This window comes from Rhinolophus sinicus, linkage group LG03 (genome assembly GCF_036562045.2).
Source record: "Rhinolophus sinicus isolate RSC01 linkage group LG03, ASM3656204v1, whole genome shotgun sequence".
NCBI classification, from domain to species: Eukaryota; Metazoa; Chordata; class Mammalia; order Chiroptera; family Rhinolophidae; genus Rhinolophus; species Rhinolophus sinicus.
In genome coordinates, this window is record NC_133753.1 from 131,121,723 (window position 1) to 131,141,534 (window position 19,812).

General features: G+C 36.9%; 1 protein-coding gene across 39 annotated transcripts in view; it reads right to left on the reverse strand.

The window, feature by feature from the left end:
* Positions 1-397: 397 nt before the first annotated feature.
* PAM (peptidylglycine alpha-amidating monooxygenase) overlaps positions 398-19,812 on the reverse strand; it is a 260,955-nt gene continuing 241,540 nt past the window's right edge. For 9 of the 39 annotated variants that reach the window (XM_074328669.1, XM_074328650.1, XM_074328668.1 and 6 more), the window contains 6 exons: positions 16,848-16,963; positions 12,309-12,408; positions 10,301-10,354; positions 4,817-5,020; positions 1,897-1,950; positions 398-1,231 (listed from right to left, as the gene is read on the reverse strand). In XM_074328669.1, the coding sequence (XP_074184770.1) occupies positions 1,050-1,231; positions 1,897-1,950; positions 4,817-5,020; positions 10,301-10,354; positions 12,309-12,408; positions 16,848-16,963 (710 nt within the window). In that variant the 3' untranslated portion in view covers positions 398-1,049. Of the gene's footprint in view, positions 1,232-1,896; positions 1,954-4,816; positions 5,021-10,300; positions 10,355-12,308; positions 12,409-16,847; positions 16,964-19,812 lie in introns of all 39 variants that reach the window. The other 30 variants (XM_074328647.1, XM_074328644.1, XM_074328665.1 and 27 more) reach the window with 5 other exon arrangements.

Consider the following 19,812-nt stretch of genomic DNA (forward strand, 5'->3'; position numbering starts at 1 on the left):
CTGTGAACACATGAGAATTTGAAATTATTCTTTAAAAGAAAATTTAGTAATCTACACTAATGGATTCATTTGATATGCAATCTGAGACACAGTTTTCCTCTTAGCTATGATCACCTTTTATTGAAGTATTAACCTTATGATTGATACACAGGCAAAACTATCTTTGAATTTTAAAAGAGAGCCTGGTTTTACACATGTATGTAAACTCTTAGGCTGCTTTTTAATTTATATCGGCTACATAACAAAATATCTTTTTAATCTTAATACAATACAACATATTTCCTTTGGTTGAAGACATTGAGTAGGTTTCACGATATATGTGGTTTGTGTAATTATTACAAAAGTTGTATATAAAACCCTGCAAATGTGCAAAAACTGCAAAATACACTCTGACAGCTAATGCTCTGAAAACACTTTATTACACAAATTACATTCAGATTCTGAAAATAGTGTTCTAACAGTGTAACCATCTAAAAATAAGACATCCCCAAAACACACCAACTGAAGAAGAAAATTAAAAAAGAATTTAAATAGAGACTTTTTTTTTTCTTTCCCTCCTTGCAATATAATGCTAGTGATTTTAAAAAAATAGAAGGAGATTTAGCAGCTTTGTCATCATGTAGCATAGAGTTTCTCTTCACTGCCACAGGCTGAGAATGCTGAACAGGAAAGGCACCAAAGAAAGACATCGGCAATGGAAGCGCTATTGGGAAAAGACTGTGTTCAAGCAGAAAAGGGGGTTATTTACATCTACAGAAAAGTCTCAAAAATGTAAATGAGCAGACCTCCCATCAGTAAGTTAGTAGTGTGATGGAAGAAGAGGACTGTTTCTCTATTCTCTATAAAGACAATGGCACTGCTATGAACTTTTAGGAAATGCCTCAGCTAGAAACAGAAGCCAACTAAACCAAACAAAGAAAAGAAAAATGTGTATCATCCCGCATAGAGTAGTACAGTTGACAATTAAATACACAAAACGCTAAACGTGCTAAAGGGAAAGGACTCGGGCATTCTTGGTAAATCTTATCAGCCGAATGAAAGCCCAGTTTTCAGGAGGAGGAAGTTGTGGGTGCAGGCAGAGGAGCCGAATACTCCTCTTCTGATTCACTTCCATCTTCTTCATCTTTCTCGTGGTCACTTCCCTCGGTGCTAAGGCGGTCGAACCCTTTGCGACTGTAGCCTTTACGACTGGCAAAGAAATTTCCAAGGTTTAAGCCTCCACTTCCCTTTCCTGAAGAAAGCAAACAATAACATAGAATTGAGGTAAAATTTGCACAAATGACTCTCAGTTTCTTAGTAAATTCTTAAATGGTAAACAAAGAAGCTGGGGATGGGAAAGGGTAGATATTAGCAAACAAAGAAAAAAAAAAAAGATTGACCTACAGCGATCCTTAACCTACAAAGTCAGAAAGATACTACTTCACACATTTATTAAAATACGTAAGAAAAAACCGAAGCTCCCCAGGATTATGTGTTTCTGCAGGATTATTTCAGATTCACTTTTCACCTCCTGTTTTTTCTGGGCTCTGGGGAATTGTCATCCCACGAGCAGCTCTTCATTTCAATGACTTTATGAAAAGGTCATCTTCACTGTGACAGGAGAGACAGAAAATTTACTGGAGACAAATGAAGCCAGATAAAAGGCAGGGGAAGAGGATTAGTTAATACAGAATGGCAAGGTGGACAAAATGAAACTGGGAAATCCGCCACCAGAGCCACACACTTCGGTTCAGTTTCTGATCTGCATTCTGCATTTGACGCTGGGGGGATGCTGTGCTGCACACCAGGAGTGACATTTTCAGAGAGAAAATAAGAGATATCTCCTTGCTTTTTAAAAGTCATCAGCTGGTTGACTTTGAACCAAACATGAAGGACTCTACAAAGTCACAGGCATACCTCTAAGTTTTCCCAGCACTCTTCCTGAACTTGCCTCGAGTTTGTGTTCAGAATCTGCTAGAAAAAGATGGCACATTTCAAAACGATTCCCAATCACCCTCCTCAATCCATGGGCTCAACTTTCAATACAAAATCGGGAATTCATAAATGATTAACAATGCCTGGCTCTTCTCCGTATGCAATTCCAAGGAAAAACGATAATATATTATTATAATGTACGTAAGGGCCAGAGCTGGGTTAGACTCCTGCCTGTGCCTCTTACTGGCTGTGCAATCTCAATAAATCACTTCTTTGAGCCTCAGTTTTCTCCTCTGAGAAAAGAGGGATCAATGACAATCTCTACCTATCTGTAAGGTTTAGATGGGCCATGGCATGTGACATGCTTAGAACAGTGCCTTGTACATATACAGTAAGTGCTCAATAAATATTAATTTTTATCAGGACAAAATTAAATACCAATAATTTATAAAAATTTGGGAGTTTTGGTTATTATGATTTAGGAATAATTGTCTTAGGCTTCAGTCTTTCCATGAAGAACAGTACATGTCCTGCTTGGGAAAGCTTTGGATCTGTATATATCATTTCCCCTTTATAACCGTAAGACTCAAGTGAAGGCAAAGGACCTGAAACCCTGACTAAATTTTTAATCATACAAGGTGACCCAGAGGCTGTCCATAGGGCTTCTCATCTCCATAAAGGATCAACTTTCTTTCCTAATGGGCTGGCAGAACTCTGCTGGACTTCAGTTTTTCCTTTGCTGTGTACCTCCCTGCCCCCTCTGTTCTGGCTTCCACCACTCTGTTAGGGCTGTGGTCAGGGAAGTGAGGCTCAGAGGTTCTCCTATGACATCTCTAACCAGGAGTGGAGGCAGCATCATGGAGAAAACTTGCAGGCAGATGACAGAGGAAGGCAGAATCATGGGTGCGGAGAGAACAGACAAGAAGGGCAGAAGAATCTGACAAGACTATTAGAAAGTAAACAAATTAGTCTATAAGTTCTGCAAGGATGCGGGACAGTCCTTAATTGGTTTTGCATCCCCTGAGCCTAGCAACGTGTCTGGTGTGGAGCTACCATGCAATAAGGGTATACTGAGTAAATGGAAGGTCCTTTATGAGGGTTGCTCAAAACCCTCATGGATTGGATAAGATCTATCAAGAACAAATGTTGAAAAAATGTGAGAGGCTGATCTCTATTTAGAATTAAAAATGTGTTAGATTGAACCCTATAAAGCTGAAGTTTTTTCTAAATAAAATGTGATTGAACAATGGTTGTTGCATTTGTTCGAACTGGGTCTCTGCCTTCCCAACATATTCTTGTGGACTCAGCATTCTGTACCAGGGCCATATTACACATGCTTCACAGCAATCAGGAGAGACCAGATCTTCTTTTCCCCCCACCCCCCGCCCCCATTCCTTCGTCCAGGGTGGGCTGACGACTAACATTCCTGCTATCTACCCCTCCTGATATTCCTGGTAAGTATTTATCACTGCACTTTCCACTCTCAATTATTACTTTTATGTGCTATCTATTCTGTGAGCTCCATTTATTTCTCCAGTCCTTTTTCCAACAATTATTTATTGAACTCCTAGTGCCAGGAACTGTTATTTGTGCTGGGGATATATCAGTAAACAAGCAAACATGCAAGATTCTTGTTTTTTTGAAGCTACCATCTCACTCCATGAAGACAATGACTAAGTTTATTGATCTTTGCCCTCACATACCACAGTTCCCTACCCATAAAAGGGGTGCAACAGATGTCTTTTTTAGAAAGAGTTAACTGTATTTGTGCAGAGCTTTATTGATTGCAGATGAAAAGTAAAAAAGTCCTAGAAAAATTCTCTTTCATAGCCTATTAAATTGAATCCTCTGGTATTTGTTTCTGTGTCACTGACTCCCTGCCGTGGCCGCCTTGGCCTGAAATATGATGAATCAGATGCTGTTTCTTGATCAAATGCTGCCTCCCATCCTGGTCCATGGATTCCTTCCCAGACGTGGCTATAGACTCTTGCCTTAGCACCTGGGGACCCAGCCAAGGGACTGCTTGTGAGAGGTGAGAATCACAGGTCGGATTATTTATTTCTTTGGATGTCCTAAAAAGAACCCAGCTCAAATCATTATACTATGATAATGATTTGATAAAATACTGACTCCGGTATTGAACTCTGCCTTGTTTGCTTAGGGATGGCCTAAATTATGACTGTTTAAAAACTACCAAATGGTTTGTTATAGAAATAGTTGGCTTCTTGAGAATGCTGAGGTTTAAGACAATTATCTTTTTTCACTTCTTATGACTTTTATTTCTTTATTACCAATGGTTATTCCCCATAATCATTGGTGGGATGAACAACAAGCACTTACTTACTAGGTAACAGGTACTGTGATAAATGCTTTCTGTACATTATTTCATTTAATTCTTGCAAAATTTTGTCTTTTATTCCCACATTATAAATGAGGAAATTGTTTTAGAGAGATTAAGTAACTTGCCCAAGGTCATGCAGCTAAGAGCTAGAGCCAGGACTCGGGGAAAATACAACTCCCAAATAACTGACTGCACTATTTTGAGGACTGGACCTGTTTCTAACAGCAGGGATCCCCTCCTTCCTGACTCTTCAGCTAATTTACCCTGACACTACTTATCTATATAGTTTCATATGGAGACATTAATTGGGCTTAAGCCAGTTGCTAAAAGGCAATATTAAAGATTACATTTTAACTATCTAAATTTCTGAGGCTGCACAAATATTTTCTACTGTGACATTAACTACAGACAATATTTGGAACATACACAATATTGTTAAAAAAGGTAGTGAGCACTTAAAAAAAAAACCTGAAAAAAAAATCACAACCGAACTTTGAGGATAAAAAGGCCAAACACTCTTTCAAAAGTAGGTTCCCAATTCAAGGGGCTCATTTTACTTGCCTCCAAAGGCCCTTGATTTTTTCCACCGAATAAATATGGCAATGGCCAGCAGGACAACCACCGGAATAACCAGAAGGGTTGTAATGAGAACAACAGGCACTCCGGAGTCTGGCTCTTTGATCAGTTTCTGTTTCTCTTGTATCTTCTGCAATTCTGAGGAGGCGGGATTGTTCTCCATTTTGGTTTCAACAACTGCCTCGGATTCTTCAGGGAGAGAAGAGTTCACAACATTCAACTGACTCAGAGATTCCAAAACCCTCCCACCCACCCCTACCCAGTCAAATCAACAACTGTTCACAAAGAACTTGTTGAGTCCAATCGACATGGGGTTCATCGTGCAATGTCTGAATCCACCAAGCTGGCAGCATGTAATTTGATTAGTAATTTCCACTGAATGGTTTTTCACCTTTAAATTGGTTTTCTTTGGTTCTATGCCTTATTCCCTCTAGAGCTGTAATTTCACAAAATTATATCTTCCTTTTGCATTTTTTCAAAAATAAAGTTATCACGCAGCATGGTGTAGGGGACAGAACTGGTTTGCAGACTGGAGTCAAATGAATCTGGGCTCCAGTCCCAGGTCCCTGTGTAACTAGCTGTGTAACTTTGGGCAAGTTACTTAAGTGATCTGGGCCATAGTAACTTCATCTGTGAAACTGTGATGATAATGCCTCCTTCATAAAACTACTGATTGTAAATGTTATCAAGAAGATATTTAATAAGTATTTGTTTCCTTGTATCTTTAGTTTCCATGAATCTCTTTCGTGTTCAATGAGTTACTGATACATCATATGCATAGTTGCACATATTAATTCTAGGATTACACACTGGGAAGAGGACTATGTCCTTTTCAAGTTCTTTTCTACAGTTCCCAGCTATCTGTAAGTGCACATGAATGCACTGTACATCCTTTTGCTGTTGATGAAAATAACTTATACAACCATTCTGGGATATGGGCAGGGACTGGGTAGATATCAGGCCTAAAGTACTGTTTGGGAAACTGATGCAATGAAACTATATAAGCTGCTGCAAGGATCTCAATAACTACTGATCTGAAAATGAGGTTGAGCCTTGAGACATTCTTACCCCCAAGAAGTACTTATGTGTTGATATAAAAACCCTAGTTTGCAAAGCCCAGAAGTTACAACCATGTTTGCCAAAATGCCCACAAGGTTTCTGGAACTTCAATTTCTTGGTGTGCCATCTGCCCTATGATACAGAGTGAATCATATGGCCTCATGGAAATTTTGACAAAATGGCAGGGACAGGTGATTTAACATCATCAGGAAAATCTTTGGTCAATGTTTAATACATATAGACACAGTTTAATAGCTTGCTGGACACTTCTCCAAGGAAGCATTTCTCAAATTACTTAAGACATTGTAAACACAATTTATGATATACACAAATGGCAGGTTTCAGCTTTTTGTTTCAATGTTCTGAGCCAGCCCCCTTCACAGTCTCAATGATATCTATTGAGCACTAAACGCTGTATCAGGTATTGTTCTCATTTAATCATCACGCGAAGCCTGTGAGTAAGCACTAGCACTGTCACCATTTTACAGGTGGCCTGTCACAGTCCTCATTTCCTTCCCTGTACCATGGTTAAGTGGAGACCGTTATTTCTCTTCCTTTTCCAAATGGAGTGGCTCTTGAAACTTCAGCAGGAGAGAAGGAGAGGGATTGGTGCATACGTCTAGATGATTCACATTTAACCTTTCTAATTCTCAGTTTCTAAGACGAACATCAGTGTAATTCTCACTTCTCTGAACCACTGGTTTGCCTTTTTCTATACTACTGTAGAAAAGGTATACAAGTTGTTTAATATTTAACCTTATTCTACATTTAAGCAGGAAAATAACAATAGATGATAGGATTTTACAAACATAGGCCAAAGATGTAGGTTGGTAGTCAACTTACTGTCGTGGAAGAAGGGTTTGTTTCTATTTGAAGGCAACTATAATCAGAGAAGGTACTAGTGTTTACTACCTGTTATTTAGTAGGTTTACCTATACCTAAGACAATAGCTATACCAGTTCATATCTAGTTTCTTTTATAAGGCAGAGCTAGCATTGGGCTCCATTAAACTGAAGAGCTATGGAGAAAGTAGGTGACAGACTAAAAGAATCAATTTAGCATTCATAGAAAGTGTGTTGAGATGAGGTAATAAACTTGGTAAGATATACACCATGCATTTTAGAAATTCTTGATTTCCACACTTCTTCTGGTACTTTGTCAACTACTAAAAATACTTGCACGTTCTAACTTTTGGAACCAGCTGAAGTATGTTTAGATTTTAAAAGATGATCTACATTTTAAAGAAGGAGGATAAAAATTTAAAGATTTCCAGTCTAAAAAAAAAGCAATTTGCTGCTGTTCTCAGAAGCCTTTTTATAAGTGGAGAAAAAAGCCTTAAGCGTTAGTTATCTCTTAAGATTCTATTAATTCCATTCAAAAAATAAAGAACAATTAAAATTCTACCACTTTTACACTTTATCCAAAGTTCTCTTATCAAAAACCTCAGAAATTTGGAGTATCCCCGGCAAAGGAGGACTGAAGCAGCTGTAAGATTGGCCAGGACCTGGGGCTTCTGGCAGATAGGGGTTATCTAGTTATGACATTCTTCTGTCATAAAAGATACAAGACGCATTTCATCCAGAACAAAAATGTCTTCAAAAAAGTTCCTCTGGCATCTCTATGGATACTTGGAAATAAACATAACTTTGATAAGCTGATGTATAAGAATTTTTTTCCCCTTCTTTAAAGTAATCATTTAGAAAGTGAAGCTAGGTGTGTTCCTGTGTCAACTCATGTACCAGCATGTGCATGCCTCTCTCCCCTGGATAGAAGGGGAGAAGCCCAGAGACCATTTGGAAATGGATTAAATGAGACAGGAAAGGAGATGTTCTTAATAGAGCAACATAGTGCTTATTACCTTGTTCATCACAGACAGAACTGAAGGCTGAAGGTTTTTAGATGGCATACTAGCAAGCAACCTTTTAGAAGACATGAAAAGTGCATTTAGCCCCAATGACATATTTTTTTTTTTAATGCAATGTGCTTCCTCTACAATATGTTCTCCATAAGGCCTAAAATGCTAACTGTACCAGAAAGTTTCTTTTTCTGTTTCTTATTAGTTTCAGGTGTCTTTTTATTTTCTTGAGACAAATTCACCATCATCATATTTTAAAGTCAGGTGAGGGATGGGTGAAGGCTATGCTTCTGGTGGGATATTGGCATATCTGTTTAATCCCTGGTAATTTTACTTGAAAATTTAAAGTACTTCCTAAGTTTCTTATCATCATAGATTCTCTCATCCCTGCAGCTCCCTGAGAGCACAACACTGGTTCTGAAACTCTGATATTGCTGATTAGTTATATGACCATTTACAGTGGGGATGAGTGTCATCAAGGGTTATTTTGGAAATTTATAATTAAATGTATCTACAGGACTATTACATCTGGGATGGTGTTTCTCCCTCTGTTTTGCAAGGGGTGGTTTAAATTAAGCTTCCAGATTTTGATAAGAGACAAATTCTTGGAGATCCAGCATGATGTATATTTCTTTTTGTAGGAAAAAAAAAAAAAATCTTTACATTAGAAAAAAAAAAAAAAAAGGTTGAATGAGAGTCGTACAGGTTCAAAGAAGAATAGAACAACTTCATTTGAGTTTGGATATTCCAAACTATGAAAATGGGACTGTGATGACCAGAGATTTCAGTAAAATTTACTATTTGAATTGCTGCATTCTGCCTCAAGGCTGGGAGGACTTCCAGCCCAATGGACTCAGGGGTATGCACCGAGGAGAGAGACACTGACCTATGAGAGAGCATGGGCCAGCCAAGATGAGGTCAGGGTGGCTGGATTGTTCTCAACAGGCCACCCAGTACAACTAGGGCTTTTTGGGGAGATCTATTTAAACAGAAATGGTATGAGGCCACTTTGACATCCCAGGCATTTGGAATAAACTACAGCCCTCCTCAACCTGTAGTTCTCAGAAGCATTTATGGTGAATGAATTGGTGGTCTTTATCTGTCCTCAGTAGTATAATAATAGAAGTGAAGTACACAGGCTTTGGTATCAAACAGACCTTGGTTAAGACCTGGCTTTATCACCTATTAGCATGGTAGGAATTCTCATTCTCAATTCTTCATTTGTAAAACAGGGATAGTGACAATTATCTCATGGTTGATGTAAGGATTAAACTTGTTAATTTTTTTATAGCCCATTGTTTGTGCTTCATAAGTGATAGCTATTATTAGTAATACTCTTTCCCAAGATTTTTATTTTAGGGCAAATAGAACTTATCAATAATTCTATATATAACGATAAAAAATAGGGGACCAGGAACTTCTTCATTACAGGAATGTGGTATGAATGTCATTCACTAGTGTCACCTAGGTAGAATCTCTACAAAGGTCAAACTGTTGCTACTTATTTATTTTATAATAGCATCTTACCCTTTCGACCTTGAGCCGGCTATATTTTCTTATCTGCCTACATAAAATCCCTAAACTCACTCTTGGTTCTTGCTTCTTTCGTCTCTTTTCCACCTGCTTTTATGAGAAAGGAAAACAAGTAAGCCTAGGGTTACTCGGAATACCTGGGTGTATCGTTTGTAAAGCAACTAAAAAAGGAATCATTTTGCTACTTAAACATTAGGAAGTCCTCTAGTGAATTCTTAACTGTACATAATGATGTGAAAAGCCTGCAGATAGTAGCAACTGTACAAATATAAACTGATCCTAGGTAAGAGAGAAAATAATTTGACTGGGATTCCATATGAACCAAGTGCTTGCTAAATCCCTGGTTACCAGTGACTAAACCCCATTCCCCCATTCCTGATAATATATACCAATGATATACTTATTTGTATATATGTATATGTATGTACACACACACACACACACACACACACACACACACACTTCTTACGAGCTATAAGTCTCTTGAACTCAGGCAATTTCATTTCCCTTAAAACTGCTATAGTGCCTTATGCATAGATGGACCTCAGTAAATGTTAGGGGCTGAATGGTAAACTAAGATAAGAGTTAAGGGAGCAGCTAATCTTTTCAGGCCCTTGTAATATTAACTCACCAAAGATGTTTTTCATTCCTTTAGATTAGAGCCCCTTAAGAAAAGGCCTTTTCCAGTACACTGAACAGTATTTTTCTGCTTCCCGAGGTTAACGCACTTAGGAAAGTTAGTGACTTACTTTTTTTCCTCGCTGCATGTTTCTGGCCCCTTCATTATAGATTTTTTTACATCCCCAGTCACTTTCCATCACTGAAATCAGTGAATTTGAGCTCATTATTACTACTCCATTTATCCGAAAAAGCAGTGGCAACATACAGGTTTAAAGGCTCAGATAGCAGAAGTTTATCAGATTATATTTTCAGCTTGACATTTTTTAAAGTGCGATCAAGAGCCATAAGATAATTCAACACAAATAGCCTCAGGTTTTAGTCTTAAGAGGAATCTGACCAACCTTTGATTTCCTGGGCCTCAATGCCAGCCTTTTTAACTGATCGATGTTCCATTTCTGTAACATAGCACAGTAAAGACACAGAGAGAATCAGAATCTCCAAAAATAACACTTGAAAACTGAATTTTGATATTTACTTTACTCAGTAGAAAACATTTCCTTAATTCATCAAAGGCATCATCATATGAGAAAAAAGTTGAATACAAACCACTCATTAGGTGCCAGGTCCATGGATCCTGGTTAAAATCTCCCAGGAAAAGCTGAAATAATATTTTTAAGGTCTTCATACTAAAAATGAGATTTACCTTATAGACTTCATAATACTGTTTTATTCCTGAAATATCAAGTAGTTCTGTTTTCATGTGGACATCTTAGAGCTAAATAGTTCTGCCATGTGTGATTGCTAGTCTTCTAGCTGACATACTATGCAGAGGGCTTTTCTATTTCAAAGCTGAAAGTTATGCTGCAGTGCTTCTCAATCAGGGGATGAATCAAAACCACTTGGGAAGCCTTTCTAAAATACTCACATTATCATTCGTCTTTCTATTGATCTTGAGTAGGGTCTGGAGATGTGTATTTTGAAAATCCTCCCCAGGTGACTTGGATATACATCTCTGTTGAATACCAACTATGAGGGTGGTATAAAGAGCCTAAGACTGAAATCTTAAGGAGTTCAAGTATCATATTCCTATCTGCAAAATGAAGATATTGGCTCGATTTCTGAAGTCTTTTCAGTCTTGAAAGGTATTTATTTTTTTCATTCTGAGAAGCCTGGGTTTAATCAAGCAATTGGGAATTATCCATCTATCTTTGCTTTCCTGTCTGCCCACACTTTCTGGTTCCTCTTTGGGGAGGTGGGTGGCGGCAGAGCCACAGTGGCAAGGGGAGAAGCTATTGCTGGAGTGGAATGGGCACCTCTGTGCACTCAACCCTAACTGGGTCCTTATTACAAAAACAGCAAAAATTACCCAAAGGATAATTCTGAAGACAGCAGTTATCAAATTTACTTGTGCTCTGAGACCTATACAGTATCTAATTTCTTCATTATAACTTGTATTGTTTTCCTTGTTATGATCTGCATTTTTTCCTTGTTACAGTATTTACTATCTTCATCAAGCTGACATGTCCTTAGTATTTCTCTAAAACTGCCTGCTGCAGCTCCTGATACCTCAACTTGATCATTCTCAATTCTTTTCCTTAACCTCATCTTCCCCTATCATTTGGATCCTGCCATATTTTAAAAGCAGCTCTGGACATTGAGGTTTGTGTTCTATTAAGCATTAAGTGCTCTTTAATTTAGAAAACTTATGTTTTTCAGTCTGATATCAGAGACTAGGTTATTGTACTTTTCAAAAATCAGAAATGATGTAATTAGAAATTATTAGAATGATGCAATTAGAAAACCCCCAAACTAGCCAGCTTGATCGTGATAGAGAAACTCTTCTGTCCCCATACGTAGTTTTGAGTTATATGAAAATATAGTAGTTCAGTATTTGGAGTAAGCTGAAGCCTAAAGGAAAAATGCAGAGTGTCTCCTGTTTGGGATAATGTGTGTCTGACACCGATGCTGGCATTCACAGATACTCAGCAGCTACTGAGAGCTGAAGAGCCACACAGGAGGGGATGTCTGTGTGGAAACCAGTCAGCCCCTCTGCCTTGCCAAAGCCATCTCCTCCCCCTGGAACTGAGTTGGAATTAAGATTGGCTTCCAATACAGCAGACATCACTTCAGGCATCAATAATTTCTTGTGAAATATCTGTGGAAACAAAGGGATGACTGCCAGCACAAAAAAAAAAAAAAAAAAAAAAAGTCTCTCTCCACTTTAAAAACAACAAAAAAAATTAATTTAATGCCTGAAACGAATACCAAACAGGCCTTTCAACAACTACTAATTATACCTTGATTTCCCACTCCTAGCAATAAAAAAGAGAAGGAAATGCAATTTTTTCACATGCTTTTAAGCAATATGGCTGAGGAAAAGTGTGGACCATAAGACTGTAAAAACCGTACTTTCAGCTGAGGTGAACTTCCACACCGTGTTGGTGTGAGCATCTCCGACGTACACAGTCCCATCTGCAGAGGCAGTGATGTCATGAGGCATGTCAAAGTGCTGCCAAGACAAGAAGCACACATTAGGGTGCTGAGCCTATACTTGAACTTTTCATAAAAGGGCAGAACAGAGCACAGCATGCCACGAAACAAAAAGCATATTACTATAACCCCCCCCGCAAAAAAAACAAAAAACAATAATTCTCATCAAAACAACTCTAGGCTAAAGAGAGTCATTCATTCATTCATTCATTCATTCATTCATTCATTCATTCATTCATTCATTCTCAGGGCACTGACTCTGCCAGGCATAATTCTATGCATTGGTAGATGCTAAGGGACCCTCACCACTGTCTTTCAAGTCTTTTAAAATGTTAACATTTACAAGTAGATTATCTTTTTACAGTGTTCTCTCAGTGTTGTATTATCTACCTATATATTTTGCCTTCATGTTTCCTCTACCTTTTCATCACCATCAAATTTGCCTGTTTTAATCTATATAAGTCAAAAAGACCAGGTATTAATTTTGGTTATTATCCCCATCAAGCTATCATGTGCTACCTTAAAAACTATTTATACATTATTGATAAGAGGAGTCATTTCAAAGATTCAGAGTGTTCAGATTATTTCTGAAATGCACACTAGGAGATATGCAACGTGAGGTGTTATACTCTGAAGCCCAGCATTTGCAATATTGTCAACCTGCGAAGGAAACTCACTGAATATTACCTCCAAGTACTTCCTCAGCTTTTGTATATACTTAAATACTCGGTGTCTCACTGTGTCTTTCTTCATGACATATTTCCATTTCAAGTCATCATCATCTCAGTTCAAGGACACAGAGACAGAGGAGCACTTCAGGTGACTCATGAAGCTAGTTCCTGGAAAAGCAGCCTTAAAATGGTGCACTGCTGCCATTCCCAGCTGTCTACTGAAGTCTCCAAAGGTGCCACATGTCTGCCAGTTGGCAGGACATGAATGATGCTTTTGCCTCTGAGGCCAGCAGGCCTGACTGAATACACCGTTCTCAAAAATATGACCAAGGGAATATGAACAGGATTATTATCCTGACTGTGGCCTTCTCAGCCAGCATCTGCCCACTCTGGTTTGCTGAGTACAAAAGGTACTCACGAAACAATCTGAGGTGCTTGGCTCACTTTAGGAGGGCTGCAATACGTGCTTTGGAGATACTATTGTGCTTTAAAATCAGGAACAATTTGTCACGTGAAAAGAAAAATGAGACAGCAGTGACAGGGAAGCTTGTTCCTTCATACCATCAAGTGAGCTGTGACAAATATGCACGAGAAGGACAGAGAGCCAGAAATCAAAATGTTGCCTTGCTGAAATCTTGCAAGCCTGTCATTAAATGTTCATCTTTATTTGGGGTTCAGCCAACGGGTGGCAACCCACTGTCCAAGTAGAGACAGTTCCTCTTCTATACCAAAATATGTTCTTAAAAACTGCTTTGCAAAATACATAGTTGTAAAGTGCTTCATATCCTCCAATAGGAAAAATATTATAGTGGGTGGCAGAATAAAGGTCGGAGGGGAATGTGTGAACCATTCATCTGTAAATCGCAATGTGCCATCAGTTCAAGGATCCAATAACAATAAACCTCTAGCTGTGATTCTCAAACTGATCCAGGTAGCCAAGGATTCTATTGGAAATACTTTGGGGCCATTAGAGGGATTGAGAGGAGGAGGCTTAGTGCATGGGACTTCGAGACCTCTATTCTTACTGAAATATGGGGCACTCAACTGTAATCTTTTTAATCAACTCTTCTATTGCTCTGTGTCATTTGAAAGGGAAAATTATGTTGTAAGCTTTAGGATTTCAGAGTTGAATGGACTTAAACATCTTCTAATATAGGCTTTGTAAACTCTTCTTTTGAAGTACCTCCCCCTAGTACAATAAAATAGACAAGAGAGAAGAATGACAGCATCCTTCTGAGCCATCTGGTAACATAGCCCGGGGCAACCTGCCCTCAAAATCTGATATTTTGTCTTAAAAATTCATAAGGAATTTGTGTTCTCCATATCATAACTTGTTTCCTTTAATACAAAATAATGTTCAAACTTACTTAATATTAAGTAAAACAGTTCTCTAAGAAGTTGCAGCAAGTTTCTGTTGTGGCTTAAAAAACTTAAAATATCCCTTGGCATACCAATGTGTACTTCTGGGGATTCAAATGTTAAACACATTTTAGAGTCACAAACACCTGGGTTTGAGATCCAGGTGTGCTATTTACTAGCTTTAGATAAGTAATTTAACTTAGGTGCAACTTTCTGCTCATATATTGTTAAATATTGTAATTTTAATCTCTATCATTAGGCTTAGAGAAATAACATGAATCTGGACTCACTTAGTTTTTTGACTTTTTTTATTTTGTTTTGTTTTGGCATAGAGGGGCGGAGATCATTTTCTTCCTTTCCCACATGAGTTGCCTTGCAGAGAGAAAACCAAAAATGCCAGCCTGAAGGGTGTGTGTGAAAGTAGATGATAAGGACCTTTCATGTGATTACGGGGGAGAAGAATTTGGGGGACAACCATGTTCCTTTTGACCTCATAGCTTTTAGATACCTTTTGATAGAGCCATCTATATTGTCCTACGTCTCAGCTTCCTTGCATAGACATAAAGATGAATATCATACATTCAAGACAAAAACATTTCTAAAGAATGTAATGAATGTAAAGAATGTAGTGAATAGGTACAGAGGTGCAGACATATTATGTAAAACTTGATTTTTGACTTGAAAGAAGACGCTCTTCTTATATAGGAGTCGATATACCATATTACTTCCTTCACCCAAACTTAATCTTTGTGATGATAATCTAATTAAATGAAAATTCTGAGAGATTCATAAACTGATTTCAGTTTACTGAGTCAACACAGAACAGATTTCAATGTTCTGGTGTAATATCAAGTGTTGTTTATTGAAGGGAAAAGCAAATTTCACCTTGGGGTTTAGACTCTCTTTTCAAATATGCTGTGTTGACCCATATATTGTGACTCATTCATCACCGAATGTCTGATGAATGCTGATGTACAGGCACAATGCTTTCTGAAATTTTAATTCACATTTTTACGAAAGTAAGTCTCATTTTGAATCTAGCCTTTTGCTTAGCACTTAGTTTTAAGAGTTAATATCCTGGTTGACAAAGTACATTATAATTAAACAATAACTAAGACATATACTACACTAATATAAAGTGAAGACGTAAAAGTTAAGCATTTTGCTTTCTTTACCAATAGATGTGAGGGAGTTAGCTCAAAGGGGCAAAACAACAAAGGTCAGATAATTAATAACAAATCTGAAACACCACTTAAGTAAAATGTATATTATTAACGTAATGAATTCCTTTCAGAAGAGCTACTATGATTGGATATTTGATTGCTTATTGCTTTTCAGGTGAAATACTCTGTGAAAAGTCTTATTCCTATATATGAATAAAACCCCCAAAAGGGAACTTATACTGCAATCTTTAGTTCTGATTCAGTTTGCTTTAACTCAGATTCTGTAATTTTTGCTAAAACTCCATTTGAGGGAGAGGCTGTGTCCTGTTTTGTTCAACATCAATCCTTAGTATCTAGTATAATGCTCGACACAGAGCAGGTACTTAAAAATATCTTGAGAATAAACTCTCATAAACCCCAGACTAGCTGTCAGTATTCTAACAGACACATTTTAAAAATATTGAGGCATCTTAAAGTTCATTTAATTTAGCAAGTTTGGTATCTTAAAGAATACTATAAGAGTTATAAGTATGGAGATATAGTTTGTCCAGTAGTTTACGATAGTTGCATTCTGATCCAAGTAAAGCCAATAAATTTTTATATATTTTGAAAAATAACTCTCATTTACAGCATTTTAGCAAGCTAAATTTTCTAAAATTGAGGTACCACAAGCACATTCAGACAGTATATGTGAACACTATGATTATTTTGGTAATCATATTGCAAGAAAGTAAATTGAAGAGATACAGGGCTATACGCACAGTGGACCATAATCACTGTATTTGTAAATGGCACTGTTAAAAGAAACAGTGGTACAGCATTTGTGAAGTCTAAACTAGCCTTTAGTTTCTTAACCTAAATAAAGTCTTTAAGACTTGACTAAGTTCCAGGAAGGGCTATTTTCAAGTCTGGTTACTCATTGTAGTCATAGCATCAAAAATGCAAACAAGATTTCTGTTGGATCTAAGAGAACTACAAAATCCAGTTTAACATATTGTGGTATCTTTTCTACTAGGATGAAACCAGAAAAGACATTATTATTATTATTATTATTATTATTATTATTTATTCTAACTACAATACATTTAAACCTGCCATTTATGTAAAGTCTACTAAGACCCTTAGAACTGCACTCTGTGTTCATTTGCATCTGAATAAATTGATAGGAACAGAGGGCATTTATTCTAAACAAAACGTTGTAATAGAACACTACCATCAACCTAAAACAGTTATCACATCTCCTTAAAATTTTTGCGTGTGAATACCTTGCGCACTGGCTTGAAGGTGTCGATAATTTCACCATTGGAAAAGTTCATCACAAATCCTTGTACAGGTTCTTGGTCCCCAAAGTAAGGCTTCCCATTCACCGCAAAGAGCAAACCTATGACATGATATTTAGTTAACATTTCTTTAAAACATGGATATGACTGGCCTTCAAATACATGCATGCACCTTACAGAAACAACAAATACAGGGTTGATCTGGTCCCTACCATTGGCAACAAAAGTAGAAAATAAAACACGTAGCACATGTCTCCTTCTGAGTAACAAGATCAGGGGCAAACAGGTTAGGAGACGAACCTGTTTGTAATAAGAAAACCAGAAAACGCTAGGCCTGTTCCATGTCGGAAGCCAATAGAAATCAGGAATATGTAGACATAGATATATAGATAACAGGAAAATGTAAATATAAAAATATATATAGTATATATCCCAGGCATCTTAAATAGGTACTGGGAAGAGCCAGGTTATATAAGCAAATCATTTGGGGGTGCCAGATCTTTAAAAAAATTATATAATATCCGCTATAATGAAGAGGAAAATCAGCTAAAAATATGCTAGGAGATATGTCAGTAAAAACATTACTAAGGATAATGTCTGAGAGTTTACTGTCTATGTTTTCTTTTAGGAGTTTTGTGGTTTCAGGTCTTATATTTAAGTCTTTAATCTATTTTGAGTTTATTCTAGTATATGGAGTAAGAAGGTGGTCCAGTTTCATTTTTTTTTTTTTTTGCACGTGTCTGTTGTTTTCCCAGCACCATTTATTGAATAGACTGCCTTCACCCCAATGTATATTCTTGCTTCCTTTGTCACAGATTAAATGACCATAGACATAGTCATGGATTTATTTATGGGCTCTCTATTCTGTTCCCTTGATCTATGTGTCTGTTTTTATGCCAGTACCATGCTGTTCTGAGTACGATGGCCTTGTAATATAGTTTGACATCAGGACGTGTGATACCCCCAGCTCTGTTCTTTCTCAAGATTGCCATGGTTATTTAGGTAGGGTCTTTTCCAGTTCCATAAAAATTTTAGGACTATTTTTTCTAGTTCTGTGAAAAATGTCATTGGTATTTTGATAGGAATTGCACTGAATCTACAGATTGCTTTGGGTAGCATGGACATTTTAACTTTATTAACTCTTCCTATCCATGAGCACGATATATGCTTCCATTTATTTGTATCTTCTTTAATTTCTCGCTTCAATGTCTTATAATTTTCTGAGTACAGGTCTTTTACTTCCTTGGTTAAATTTATTCCTAGGTATTTTATTATGCCTTTGATGCAATTGTAAATGGATTGTTTTCTTAATTTCTCTTTCTGATAGTTCATTATTAGTGTATAAAAATGCAACTGATTTCTGAATATTAATTTTGTATCCTGCTACTTTTACTGAATTCATTTATCAGTTCTAATAGTTTTTTGTGTGAAATCTTTAGGGTTCTTTCTATATAGTGTCATGTCATCTGGAAATAATGACAGTTTTACTTCTTCCTGTCCAATTTGCATGCCTTTTATTTATTTTCTTTCTTGTTTGATTGCTGTGGCTAGGACTTCCAGTACTATGTTGAATAAAAGTGATGAAAGTGGACAACCTCGTCTTATTCCTGATCTTAAGGAGATGGCTTTTAGCTTTCCCCCACTGAGTAGATATTAACTAAGGGTTTGTTATATATGGTCTTTACTATGGTGAGATATATTCCCTCAATTCCCACTTTGCTGAGAGTTTTTATTATAAATGGATGCTGGATTTTATCAAACACATTTTCTGCATCAATTGACATAATTGTGTGATTTTTATTTTTCATTTTGTTTATGTGGTGTACCACATTAATTGGTTTGCAGATACTGAACCAGCCTTGCATACCAGGAATGAATCCCACTTGATCATGGTGTATGATCTTTTTAATGTTTTACGGAATTTGGTTTGCTAATTTTTGTGGAGGATTATTTCATCTATGTTCATGAGGAACATCGGTCTATCATTTTCTTTTTCTTAAATGTCTTTGTCTGGTTTTAGAATCTGGGTAAAGGTGGACTTGCAGAATGAGCTTGGGAGGCTCACCTCCTCTTGAATTTTTTGGAATAGTCTGAGGGAAAGAGGTGTCAATTCTGTTTTGAATGTTTGGTAAAATTCACCTGTGAAGCTATCTGGTCCAGAACTTTTGTTTGTTGGGAGTTTGTTGAGTACCGATTTGATTTCATTAGTAGTAATCAGGTTGGTTCAGATTTTTTGTTTCTTTTTGATACAATCTTGGAAGATTGTGCTTCTAGCAATGCTTCTAGGGATTTATCCATTTCTTCCAGATTGTCCAATTTGTTGGAGTATAATTGCTCATAGTATTTTCTTAATCTTTTTATTATTTCTGTGGTATTTGTTGTCACTTCTCTTTCATTTCTGATTTTATTTATTTGGGTCCTCTCTCTTTTTTTCTTTATTAATCTGGTTTAAGGTTTATCAATTTTGTTTATCTTTTCAAAGAACTAGCTCTTGGTTTCATTGATTTTGGTATTGCTTTTTTCGCCTCTATTTCGTTTATTTCTGCTCTGATCTTTATTATTTCCTTCCTTCTACTCACTTTGGGCTTTATTTGTTGTTCTTTTCCCATTTTCCTTAGGTGTAAAGTTAGATTGTTTATTTGAGATTTTTCTTGTTTGTCAAGGTAGGCCTGCATTGCTGTGAGTTTCCCTCTTAGGACTGCTTTTGCTGTGTCCCATAGATTTTGGGTCATTTTGTTTTCATTTTCATTTGTTTCATGGTATCTTTTGATTTCTTCCTTGACCTCATTGTTAACCCATTCACTGTTTGGTAGCATGTTATTTAGCCTCCATGTATTTGTGTGTTTTTCTGTGTTTTTTTTTTTTTTTTTTTTTTTAATAATTGATTTCTAGTTTCATACCTTTGTGGTCAGAGAAAACACTTGATATGATTTCAGTCTTCTTAAATTTA